This window comes from Hippocampus zosterae, chromosome 5 (assembly GCF_025434085.1).
Source record: "Hippocampus zosterae strain Florida chromosome 5, ASM2543408v3, whole genome shotgun sequence".
NCBI classification, from domain to species: Eukaryota; Metazoa; Chordata; class Actinopteri; order Syngnathiformes; family Syngnathidae; genus Hippocampus; species Hippocampus zosterae.
In genome coordinates, this window is record NC_067455.1 from 7,045,422 (window position 1) to 7,058,033 (window position 12,612).

Genomic DNA, 12,612 nt, shown 5'->3' on the forward strand with positions numbered 1-12,612 from the left:
TGTCACACTGTACCACTTTCTTTCCTCCATCATTCAAACCACGAGCGAGAATTATACATACGCACGGATACAAAATATAGATGTATACTGTATATAAAACATAAATTAGCAATTTAGTATGAGCTAGTACTTCACTAATAGTATAATTAACCAGCAGAGGTCAACTATGGCTTTGCCCAACTAGTAATGGACCTGTACTTCTAATAGTATGCCAAAGTTGTCCTTTAAGCATGAACAAATGTCATGCAGCAGTGAAAAAAAAGGTGACCAGCATAAGTGTTACTCGTGTGACTAATTAGTTGTTCTACTAGTATTGAATCGTCTTGTTAGACAAGGAGGAGAACTGGAATGTTGAACAAATTGGTTGAACAATGCCTTTGTGGAAAGCTGTTTGGGCGTTTCGTCGACATCCATTTCTTGACACAAGATGTCGCCCGAGAGCCATCAAAGATAATCGCTGTTTCGACTTGGGTTGGGTTGACATATACCGTTTTTCGTATAAATAAATGAATACACGTGTATTTAACGTGTATTTTCTACGAAGACGACAATTTTAAAGAATTTTATTTTTTATTTTATTTTATTTGGGGGGGAAAGTTCTGCATCGCTCGAAAAGTATATTGACCCGTACTTCCTGGTTAACGTGCTTAGATAATTGGAACAGGTGCGCTTGTTCAAGGAACACGTTGGACGGAAACTTTCGTGAACCGCGCGTTTAACTAGTTCGTTTGATTTATGATAGTTGGTAAGATAATTAATAAACAGTATTTTGATTTGGAGGAATGCACACAAACTAACTAAAGTAATCGTGGACAGAAATACACACGGATACACTCAGCTGAATGACCCCGTGGGAAAAAAAATGAAGTCATCCACAAGTAAGTCTTGTTCATTTTATTCGGGCTGAGTTGATGTACGAAAATCAGAGGGTGGAAATGAAGACGTTCTTGCAAGATGGAGATGCAAAAGAAGACACTGGGGGGGGGGGGGGCTGTTAATCACTCAAGGGGAAATAGGACCCCAACTTCACACTACATTCTTTGTTTTAAGTAGCGGATGTTCAGGACAGAGACCTAATAGTCAAACTCGACCTGTATATGATACAAAGTTTTAACCTAAACATATAACATATATAAGTGATAACTTCAGGTGCTACTGAATAGTCCGTGTAGGTTTATTACACTACATTACATTATTACATTAGTTGTTAGCTTTATTAGTTTTATTGGTTCTGCGGATTACTAGGAGTACCTGTGCAGCACTAGACACGAGTATTTTGTCAAACCAATGTGCTTATTGCTTAGCACTCAAAATATTTGTGTCTTGCTCGTGAGGACAGAGTGTACTATATAGGAATATTAAACGACAATTAGGATATTGAATAAATCTTTTTGGAAAACTGCCGAGCGTTTATTTGATAGTACAGTGTAGTTGGCAACTGTGTGCTCCAGTGCACTTCACGAGGAGCATGCAGGTGTCGAGTTCATGCGAAACGTGTAGTTGTATTTCTTATATGCTGAAATTGTCAAACAGTCGTGAAAAAAAACCTGACTGGAAACAGTCACGTCATTCTTCTACGGGTACTAATTATACGAATATTGAAGTAATATTCGAAAATGATGTCGCTAGAGCATTTGTTCAATATTCTTGATAGCCAGCTTAAGGTTCTGGTACTGTACACACAACTTGAACATATGACCGCAACAAACATTCTTTCAGAAGTTTTTATTTGAACATACTCTTCCGTACAACGACAAAATGAGCTGCGGCTCCAAAGTGTCAACACGAGGATTCTCTCAGCTGCCATTTTGCACAAAATCACCACTGAAATAAAAATACCAAGAATAACCTTGATGAGTACCAACAGACAAATGAGAACAGGTTAATAAAAAAAATGAGAATTGATTTTTTTAAGCCGCATATAAACATGTCAAATTTCTGTTAAAATTATAGTCTAATCTAATCTCAATTGGCTATTTAAAAAAGGGACGTTTGTGTAGCTCAACTGATGCGAAAAATCTTCAATGTCTCATCCATTTTTGGCTTCTAAGCATGTCAAGCTTTTTATTCAAATGAGCTGCTTTTATCCATCAATCATCAATTCCTGAATGTCTTCAAGATTTTTTTTAATTCTGTTTAAAACAAATAACTGATTGCACTTAATGATTCCCTTAACTGTTGTGCCTTCAATTGTGGCAATTTTTAAAATGTTTCATTTAATTTAGTTTTGGCTCACTTAGTACTTTTTAAAAACTTGTTTTAATGAGCTCCTCCCTCCACAAAAAATATATATATTTTAACTCATTCATAGACTGGATTTTCTTGGTTTTTGACTGCATTTTAGGAAAAAAAAGTTTGAATAAACATAGTGGTTTAACACTTTTGGACTGTATAGTGTAATCAAACAACATGAACGAAAACTTTATTTTCCCTTTTCAAAGTTTTTATTTTTTTTTTTTTAATTAAAAGCCTAACTAAGGCTGTACCTCCAATAACAATGTATTGAAAATAAATCGTGCTCTCATATAGAATCTTCCATCCATAAAGTCTCTCTCTTATACAAAATTAAATATGTGACATCTGAAAAAAAAATACACTCTATCTTACAGCATATGTGGGGGACCAAAGGAGGGAAAACAAAAGTAAAGGTACAGTCACGCCGGCGTTGGTGATTTGGCTCCGTCAGTGCGCGTCTGTCCGGTTCAGTCATCGTCACTGTCACTGCCTGACTCACTGAGCTGAAGATCACTTCCTGTTTCCGTCGTCAGAAGGCAGAAAAGAGAAAAAAAATGCTTTGAGACATTTTCCCATGTTTTTAAAAATAAATATACCATAAATGTATACAAGTTACATATCCTTTAAAAACAATGTACACATACACATTATACAAATGTATAATAAATATTCACAAAAAATGTTTTCATTGTTCGATTTGTCATCTTGACATTCAGTTAATTGAATGTTGGTGAATAGTGCAACATCGACACTCACTGAGCGTGTTGATTAGATGGTGGTTGGCGCCCGCCGGCCGCTCAGCGCCCCCGTTGGCGAGGGAGTGGCGGCTGGGGGGCGTAGAGGGGACTTGGCCCGGCGGGCGGTTGCCGTCACGTTCGCAAGCGCCTCCGCCGCCATCATCGCTGCTGTTGCCAGGGCTGGGCGAGGCGCTGGCCGAGCCGGATGAGCTGCTGCCGCTGCTGCTCATCTGCTCGATTACGTCCACTTCGGCTCGCAGCTCTGTGGGATAAAGGGGAAAAGAAAAGAAAAAAAAGATTCTGCACTTTTGATCAGTATGGATTTTGCATGAAAAAAAAGGTCTCAATTTGGCAAGTTGTGTGACTGCAGTCCTTGCGTGGCCGTCCTTTACCTCTCTTGATATCGTCGAGCTGCGGCTCAGGCGAGGGGTCGTCCTTCGAGGGCGACGGCGATGTCTTGGCGGTGGTGCCCGGCTTAGTGGGGGCCCGAAACTGAGGTCCCGCCTGGGTGGTCCGCACCGCCTGCTGCTCGATGCGAGCTTGGATTTTACTGCTGCCCTCAGCCCTGAGCGAACATGTCACGGGCAACATTATTGCCAACGTCATTTACGAGGAGTGGGATAGCAACTTTTAAAAATGGGTTTTTACTCTGCATGATCACATGTGGCGATTTAAAAACTTTTACACATTCCTGATTTTTTTTTTTGTGGGTGGGGACTATTTCCCATTATTTGCTGGAAAATCGATTACTTTGGTGCCATCTAGTGGCAGTTAGGTTTAATTCATTTTTCTTTGGTGTCCGTTTTGTAAATATTCCTCCACCGAGGGACTAGTCAGTGAATTTTATTCATTTGATTTCACTTTTTTCCCCCGATTCCCCAATTGTCCGTGTCGTCTACTTTTCTGTTACAATTTGCCTGTGTGTGTGTGTGAGTATAGAACTTCAACACGCATGTTGAACATACACGGAGCAGCGCCACAAACTGAGCATACGACCATCACAGGCATATATCGTCTTCGCTCAAAAGCAATGATGACCTTGGAGATTAGTAAGGGACCTTCTATGTCACTTCTCGTTATTTATGCTGCATCTCTTCCAATTGACCACAGAACTGCCCAGCACATTTTCGGCACTACACCGACGGCGCGCAACTCTAAATTCAGACGTTGGCACGCTCACCTGGTTTTCTTGACCTGGATGCTGCTGCTGAGTTTCTCCAGGACAAAGCCGCCCGTGTCGTGATTGATGATGAGCACGCAGTCCTTCTGATACTGCCGCTTGTTGCCTTTGAACACCGTCATGGGTGGGGTGGAGCCCTGACGACAAAAAAACAAAACAAAAAAAACTCATCACACTTTTGGAGTGACTACACACTACAGCACGCGCGAGTAAGGAGCTGTACCGGAATGTGAGGCAATGTGATGGTGACTTCATCTCCTTTGCCTACGTGCAGCTCCCCTTCGCAGCTGGTGTCGATGGACGCCGGTTTGAAATCATCTTTAAAAATAAAATAAAAAAATCTAATGAGTGACAGAACTGTCAGTCGGATCTGCTGTTTGGATAGCAGCACTGGGTTGAACAGAATTGGGAGTTGGGGCACAGCTCAACTTTATGCTGCTGAAATTGTTTATAATATATATATATATATATATATATATATATATATATTGGGGGGAGGGTCTGATAGTGTTTTCATTTTTACTTTTGTAGTTTGTCAGTTCTTCCACAAATTTTTGTCATCTCTTACTATTTTTTACATTTCCAATTTTTTTAGTTATTCTAGATATTTTTTCACGGTTTCTTTTTTCTTCTGCCAATTATTTTTCTCAACCAAGATTGTCGTTTTTAATACTATTTTGGCATTTTCACCAGCAAGATTCTTTTACTGCCTTTTTGCCCCTCTTTCTTTCCCCAAAAGTGTACGACAATGCAACTGGCCACCTAACAAATAAGCAATGACGTACCACCATTTTGATTCTCATTTTCTGAACAGATGGGAAAGAATAAGGATGTATTGTAAGAAGTGGTTGTGCAGTAGCTGTTGACTCACATCTGATGGTATGAAAGGAGGACTTGGGCCTTTTCTCGAAGCTTTCCCCGAGCTTTAAAACATGTTCTTCTTTGTCCAGCAACGGGTTTGTACTTCCGTTCATTTTCTCTTTCTGGTCTTCACAGGAGCCGAACGCACATTACAAATTCGACACACAAAAACGAACAAAAGCTTTTTAAATAAGCGTTTTTTTGTTAAGTCCGTTGCGACGTTAGCCACGAGGCTAACTGCTAGCAAAACACATTGCGTCACTATTACGACACTTCCGCGTTTTTTCTGTTGTCAAAGAATGAATGAATGAATCCTTTATTGTCATTGCACACTTGTTACGAGATTTTGCAATTTCTTTGTTGAAATACAGTACAGTATATATACGGACACACACACAAGGCAATATAATTTCATCTTTTTCTAACATAGTTCATTATAGTATTTTTTATTTCTTTCAATGTTTTTGCCTTGTCATAATCCTGTGATTGGTATTGTATTTTATAAATTGTTTTTAGTCCCGTATGATTGTGTTTTGTCAATTTTGGTATTTTCTGTAATCAATAGGATCAAAATCTTTATACTCACAACGTGGTCCGACCTATGTAGGCAAAGTATATTTATTTATTCCCACCTTAACGATATTTACACACAAAACAGCTGCTGGTGCATCAAATATGTATTTTAAGAATACTTTAAAACACATAGTTGTGGTTTTAAGCGTTTCAAAACGTATGGAGACGTGTGATGTGACGTCGACATCAGATGCTCCACTCTGATCATCACACCCATTGTGACCTCCCTGGCGTAATTTGGTGGTTTCATACCATTTCTGTACTGTAATTTCCTACACGTTCTGTATACAGTACTTAAGTTTAATGGGGGTGGGTCACAACCCACATGTTTTCATCGTCCCCATAACAAAATGTATATATATTCTGCACGCCGTGTTAACGAGTTTGGGCGTGAACGTTTCACGTAATTTAATAAAATTACATGATTTTAAATATTAAAACACACTGAACGTATACGTGTGTGGTTTTCTATATATTTTTAAGCGCGGAATTGCTTTTTTTTAATACAACTAATTTGACCATCGGAAAGATTAACATATGTGTAATTTGAACACTGACTTTTTGTACGACGTTATATCCTAATGCAAATTCCCGGGAATATTTTTGCATCGTAGATAACATACATAAAGTAATTATTTCCTTTTATATATTAAAAAAAGGATTTCGTGGCCTCGTGTTGACGCAGAGCCGAGGATGGTCTATTGTATTTGTGACTTCCGGGACTCGTTTTTCCACGGATCAAGTAAAATGTTGCACAACATGGAGCTGGGTGCCGAAAAAGCAACTTTTTTTTCTTGGACTTTAATTTTTGCGTCGTTTCTTGTCTCTTTGTAGCAATTTATTATTAAAATGTTTGCATTATAGCACACCATCTACGGGACGCTTTTTCTGCAGCATGGCCGCGCTGAAGAATGAAACTTTAATCCCCGTGGAGAGCGTCACACTTTGTGATCAAGATGACGGCGTAAGAGACGATGAAGTCAACAAACCAGAAGTCTCTAACCAGAGGAAGTCTGTTGGAGAACAACATTTGGTATCAGCCTTCAAGCAGATGAAGCTGGAGAGGGAAGCACAGAAGAACTGGGACTTGTTCTACAAAAGGAACGCTACCAATTTCTTCAAAGACAGACACTGGACCAGTAGAGAGTTCGACGAGCTTAAGACGTGCAGACGAGTGAGGAATTACGAATCAAGCCACAAAAAATACCGTACATCTGGAATTTAAAAAAAACATTCATGTGACAGAGGTCTATGACAAACCAACACATTTGAAGCACGAATATATCAAACGCAGTGATTATTTTGCCGTGAATACGTGTAAATGATGTTTGGTGGAGAGGAAAATGTAACAGTCATATCTTAATCACTTTTCTTCTAAGCCAAAATACCCAAGTACAATATTGCGTAAAAATTACGACTTTGACAAGTACACTTTCCCTCCCAAATCTGCCGAAGTTAATATAACAGTCAATGCAGCAAGTTACAACACCCTTTGTTAATGACATAAACAGGAGTCGTACCTGTTTTCATGTGATTGTAGTGGTAAAATCTTTTTTCCCCCAAATTGTTTGTCGTTAGTTGAAATTTAGTGCAATTATGCTTCTTGATAGCTTGATAATGGCATGTACGACATCATTCCTCTTTAAATTTGGTCATTGGTGTGCATTTAAATTCTCAAAATCAGTGACAGTTTGCCGAATGCTGCCAACTGAGTATTAAAAGAGTGTATTAGAGCGCGTCAAGTTTAGCTGCACCTTGAAGTCCAACAGCTATCTAAGTGATACAACTAAATATGTACATGAATGTTTTTTTTCTTTTTTATCATGTTTGTTTTGCAGTCTGAGTCACAAAAGTTAGTCCTGCTGGAGGCGGGATGCGGCGTGGGGAACTCCATCTTTCCTCTGCTGGAGGAAGATTGCAACATCTTCATCTATGCTTGCGATTTCTCGCCCAGAGCAGTTGACTTTGTCAAAGTGAGCCAGTGCCACTTATTTTCTGTTACAGTCTAAAACGTCTCCACACCCTTGACAGATTTCTGTGTCATTAAGAGAAGAGACCAAGATGAGTCATAAAAAAAATCCACCATTCTGTGTGAAATAAAAAATATCAATATATTTTTGAATGAGGATAACGAACAACTCTGATGTGTGCACCATTCACCAATCGCATTCAAACTCATGTTTAATGTGCCTCATGACATATTTTTAAGAGCAGAGGCGGTATGATGTGATTTTGTTGTTTTTCACTGACAGAAGAATCCCCTGTGCCATCCCGAGCGCTGCGCCGTCTTCCAATGCGACCTCACCCGCGACGACCTGCGGGACAACGTTCCTGAGGGGTGCGTGGATGCCGCCATGCTCATCTTCGTGCTGTCCGCTATCCATCCTGACAAGATGCCGTCGGCTGTGCGCAACATCCACACGGTACGAGCGTGATTGTGGATTTGGCCATTTTGAATACAGTGTACCCTCCAGAGCCATGGGTCAGTGCGAGCTGAAAATCTGCGCTATAGAGAGATCACATGAAAAATATGTTTACCCATCCCACAAGGCCTTTTCTTAATTGCCTGTTTCAGACTTGCCTGTATACTGTAAAAACCCAGTTAAAAAAATTATTGCCAAAAAATTCCAGTGTGAACAGTGAACGGCAATGTCGCTGGAGTTCACGGTACATGACGAGCAAAGCGTCACTTCCCCATTCTCCCCGAAGGTGCTGAAAAACGGAGGCGTCGTTCTCTTCCGGGACTATGGCGTGCACGATCACGCCATGCGGAGGTTCAAAGCCAGCAGCAAGCTGGCAGATAACTTCTACGTGCGACAGGATGGAACCAGATCCTACTTCTTCTCCAAAGGTGCGCACCTATTCACACAAAAAAAGGGTCAATATTTATAAATACAGATTAGGCAACAACATTCAACAGATAAAATTAAATAAATATTCGGGTCTAAATGTAAGAATATGAAGTAAATATCGCAAATGCAAAACTCTTCAAAATATATTGGCAAAATACTACAATTAAAAAAATTATCATTCAATTTCAAATATAAATGCTTTAAGTAGTATAGTTTTTCTATGCAGAAAAATGGGAATTAAATATAAAATAATAGGAAAACAACATTAGATAAAAGTATCCAAATAGTGAGAAATGATTACAACCGTTTTCAAATTTTAGTTGGAAAAAAAAATCGCAGATACTATATAATCCCAAAAAATTATATTGGGGACATATTTTTTTAAATAGCCAGAAATAACTAAAAATGTTTTTAAAAAGCATCAATTAAAAATTAATATATAATGAACATTAAAAATCAATATCAAATATCAAAATACAAGACATAATTATAGGAAAAAAAATATTAGGGGGAAAATTAAATTCTGCAAGGAAAAAAAAACAATATTGGGAAATGAGTGCAAATATTGCAACAATAGTACATTCAAAAATGTAAAAAATAAAAATACCAAAAAATTATGATGAAATTACCAACCAAAAATACTAAAAAATAATATACCAACCAAAAATTAAAATGCGCTAAAACACATTTCAGCTGTGTTGCTATGTTACATAACTCCCTGACACGCAACGTCGTCATCGTCTACATTGGCGTCGACTATAGTTCTCATCTTAGGCGCATGCCAACAATCATATTAATGGCTCATCCCAGCATGCGCTGCATCCGTGTTTTCAGACTTCCTGGCGGCGCTCTTCTCGGAAGCGGGCTTCTGCTGCATCACCATAGAGTACGTCCAGAGGGAGACGGTCAACAAGAAAGAAGGACTTTGCGTTCCCAGAGTTTTCCTGCAGGCCAAGTTCACCAAAAAAGAATCATGAGGCCGTTGCACACACGGAGAAACACCGAATGGTCGCAAAATTCTCGACATGATTGTGAAAAAGGACTATTCACATTTAAAGTCACAAATGTGTTCATATTTTACACAGAGTTGCCATTTGTTTCATATTCACTGTAAATGTTTCACTTCATTTTGGAACGTATCCATCAGCTGTCAATTTTAAATATTTTTTAAAATAATAGTCGAGTTGTAAACCACAAGTAACTTCAATGGAGCCCATGTCGAAAGGACTGCATTGAATATTCATGTTATGTCAGGAAATATAAAAGCAAAAAGAAATGGCTCTGTTTTTGTTGAGTGACGGGTTCCTGCGGGGTCATCCCGGGGAAGCTGAGAGGAAGTGAAAATCGGCCATAGGTCATGTGAACAGCCTTGCCTGAAACTTTTACTTTGCGGTTACATAACTTTCTCAAAACACTTCTGAAAACGCAGCATGTGCAGGTTTCAGCATTTAGTGAACCAGAGTTACATTACATAGTGTGGTTGTGTTATCGATCAAATACCTATAAGGCGTCCATCTAGACAACTACGACTACTTTCACGTCTTACAACCTTGTACTCGCTATCGATCCGTCAGCGTATCCCACAAAAATGACTGCACACTTAACCTTTTGGAAATAGTTTTATTTTCATGGATCAACACTGAGGAAACGAGACTTGGCTGCGATGTGAAGACATCAGCGTACAGTTTGTGTAGAAGTATTATTTTATTGTCCTATTTAAACACACACAGCCATTAATATCTAACCCCTTGGCAACATTTACAGTATCTATACCTCTTCTACTGAGTCCATCTACCAACTGTCCAGCTAGCTAACTAGCTAGACGCTATGTCAATCTATAGCTATTCAAGTCCATCTAGCTAACTAGCTAGATGCTACGTCAACCTGTAGCTGTACAACTGTATCTGCCTATCCGTACATCAACCCAGATAGATATCTAACTACATTTTTTTTCTACAAACACTGTATCGATATGACAATATGTTGATTCGAATGTATCGATCTACCTGTACAGCCACAAATTTAGAGTTAGTGGTCCAAAAATCCGTACAGGTTTTATCACTCCCCTAGAAATAACACACTAACATTTAGGCCACATGACATGATAGCACACACAGACTCAAAATTGGGTTGTGACGATTGAGCAAACAAACAACGGCAGCTCGACAAGCGTGACGCTATGAACGCAGTTGACTCAACTCGTCCTCATAATTTTTCCCCCCAGGTCACCTTCACCGTGTCACAATCTGGAGTCAAACAAGGTGGAGACATTTCCTGTCTGCTTTCCTGCCTGAGTCACGCTACCACAAACACACATCCTGTTATTCCCCACCCGTAGGAAGAGCACCGAACGTGTCCGTTTTATTCCGCTTATGTAGCTCATGTAAAATCCCCGAATAGAAAAGAGAAGTTGTCTTTCATGGGGTCAGTAGAGTGTGAAAGATCCAAACGATTAGTTCCCAGTCAGATGGATTAACATAGATATGGAGAAATCAGAGCAGATTTAATGCCTCCATAAGTGTCTGGACTACAAAGTGTCTTCAAATTAACAGCCAAATCTCAAGGCCGGTCTTCAGCAGAGGCCCTGCTATTCTAAACACGGTATTCTGATTAAAATGGCCGCCCCTGAGATGGACAAAAACGGGTGTATTTTGCTGCTGAATTCTTATTCCACAAACACAATATTAATCAAAGTAGACAAAGGTGGGGGTACATAGTAACACCTTGCAGGCAATTTTACACTGACTTATTTATTTTATTTTGGTCTTTGATGTGTCAAGGGATGATGCAAAAAAAAGTTCAGCCTCCATTTTGAGTGTGAAAATGTGTTTTGTCTTTCACCAATCACTCATTCACGAGCACAATAATGAACATGTTGTTCAGTGTTCAGGCATATCGCTTTGTGTCCTTCATAAGTAAGCTTTGTTATGTACAGTACTTGATACATCGCTTCCCTTAGACTGTACAAAGGGTCACAATGGTGTGTGTATTTTTAGATCATGTTACTAGGCCTCTTGACAAATGTCCTTTGACATTCTTTAATCCTTTGTGTGCGCGCGCGCATTTATGATAAGCCGTCTGTGCAGCATCCTTGATATGCAGCTGAAGGTTTGTGTACTAGTACTGTATGCTCTCACGAGTAGGAATAATTCAGCCCACTAGTAGAGTGACTAGAATGCACGATTCAACCAACTGTGACTTACTAGTAAAATGTGTCTTCACTATTGTATGACATTTCTGTACCCTGGTAGGACAACTCTGGCATGCCAGAACACATTATTTTGTTGAAACCCGGTCGTTCTACGAGTACGCTGAATTGGCTTAACTGGTGGAGGGCACGGAGGGTTACGAAATTGAATAAAATGCTCAGGCGGCTTTCCTTTGTGCGTGCGTGCATGTTGTATAGTTCAAACCCACACGCGTAATCTCATTTTGCAAATGCCAAAGTGTCTCCAGTCCACCAGACAGATAATTAGATCGAGCTCTTTCGCAAGCAGTCATGGCTGCCGATAGGGGCGATATACAATTCTTGCTAATCCCTGTAACTGAGTTCCACATTTCGGAGTCCTTCGAATTGGATGAGATGCCCTAGAAATGTAACTGTGCCATGACAAAGCGTCGTCTGTTTCTAAGAACAAGAATCCCATGCGAAGTAAACCGTACATATAATATTGTACAATATGCATTGTCTGTCATGTCTGTGTGGATGAGAGGGTACATTTTGGCCCAGTCCAAAGAACAGCAATGGTCGCACTGTGCTCCTGATAGGGAGTCATTATCCATTTGGCGTGTGAGGTGATCGCATTACAAGGTTCAAGACCACATCAGAAAAAAAAGTAGGATCCATTTTTCCAGGTCATGTTTTTTTCTGTCATTAAAAAAAAAATTCTGAAGAACTGAAAAAATATCAACCTTAAAACAGAAGAAAACGATTCCATAAACCAGAAGAAAAATCACATTGACAAACAGAAACGAGAAAAATATATATTTTTAAAAAGCCCCAAAAATTTACTCCCAAGAAGTTTTTTTTCCTCGACTGAATGCAATACGCTTCCATAGTTATGAAAAACAATCAAAAAAGAATGTCAAATGAATATCGAAAAGATTTTTTTTGGATTGGATCTCATTCGATAGTACGGAGCCATGTCGATAGCGTGCCTCACGAAGCGTCCAG

At 39.4% G+C, this 12,612-nt stretch overlaps 2 protein-coding genes across 4 annotated transcripts; one reads left to right on the forward strand and one right to left on the reverse strand.

Annotated features, from left to right (window-relative positions):
• Nucleotides 1–1,709: 1,709 nt before the first annotated feature.
• eaf1 (ELL associated factor 1) lies at nt 1,710–5,290 on the reverse strand. The gene is made up of 6 exons (XM_052066504.1): nt 5,024–5,290; nt 4,376–4,470; nt 4,153–4,289; nt 3,365–3,537; nt 2,992–3,234; nt 1,710–2,752 (listed from the first exon to the last, which is right to left on the reverse strand). The coding sequence occupies exons 1-6, from the start codon at nt 5,124–5,126 to the stop codon at nt 2,703–2,705; spliced, it is 801 nt and encodes a 266-aa protein (XP_051922464.1). The 5' UTR covers nt 5,127–5,290; the 3' UTR covers nt 1,710–2,702.
• Nucleotides 5,291–6,218: 928 nt separating this feature from the next.
• On the forward strand, nt 6,219–9,714 carry mettl6 (methyltransferase 6, methylcytidine). Of its 3 annotated transcripts, none has more exons than XM_052066500.1 (5): nt 6,219–6,760; nt 7,425–7,559; nt 7,842–8,009; nt 8,296–8,437; nt 9,273–9,714. In XM_052066500.1, exons 1-5 carry the CDS (start codon nt 6,482–6,484, stop codon nt 9,413–9,415), a joined length of 867 nt encoding a protein of 288 aa, XP_051922460.1. In that variant the 5' UTR covers nt 6,219–6,481; the 3' UTR covers nt 9,416–9,714. The 3 variants fall into 3 exon arrangements, with proteins under 3 accessions (XP_051922460.1, XP_051922461.1, XP_051922459.1); XM_052066499.1 differs by having other exon boundaries at nt 6,252–6,760; nt 7,839–8,009; XM_052066501.1 differs by lacking the exon at nt 7,425–7,559 and having other exon boundaries at nt 7,839–8,009.
• The last annotated feature ends 2,898 nt before the right edge of the window (nt 9,715–12,612 follow it).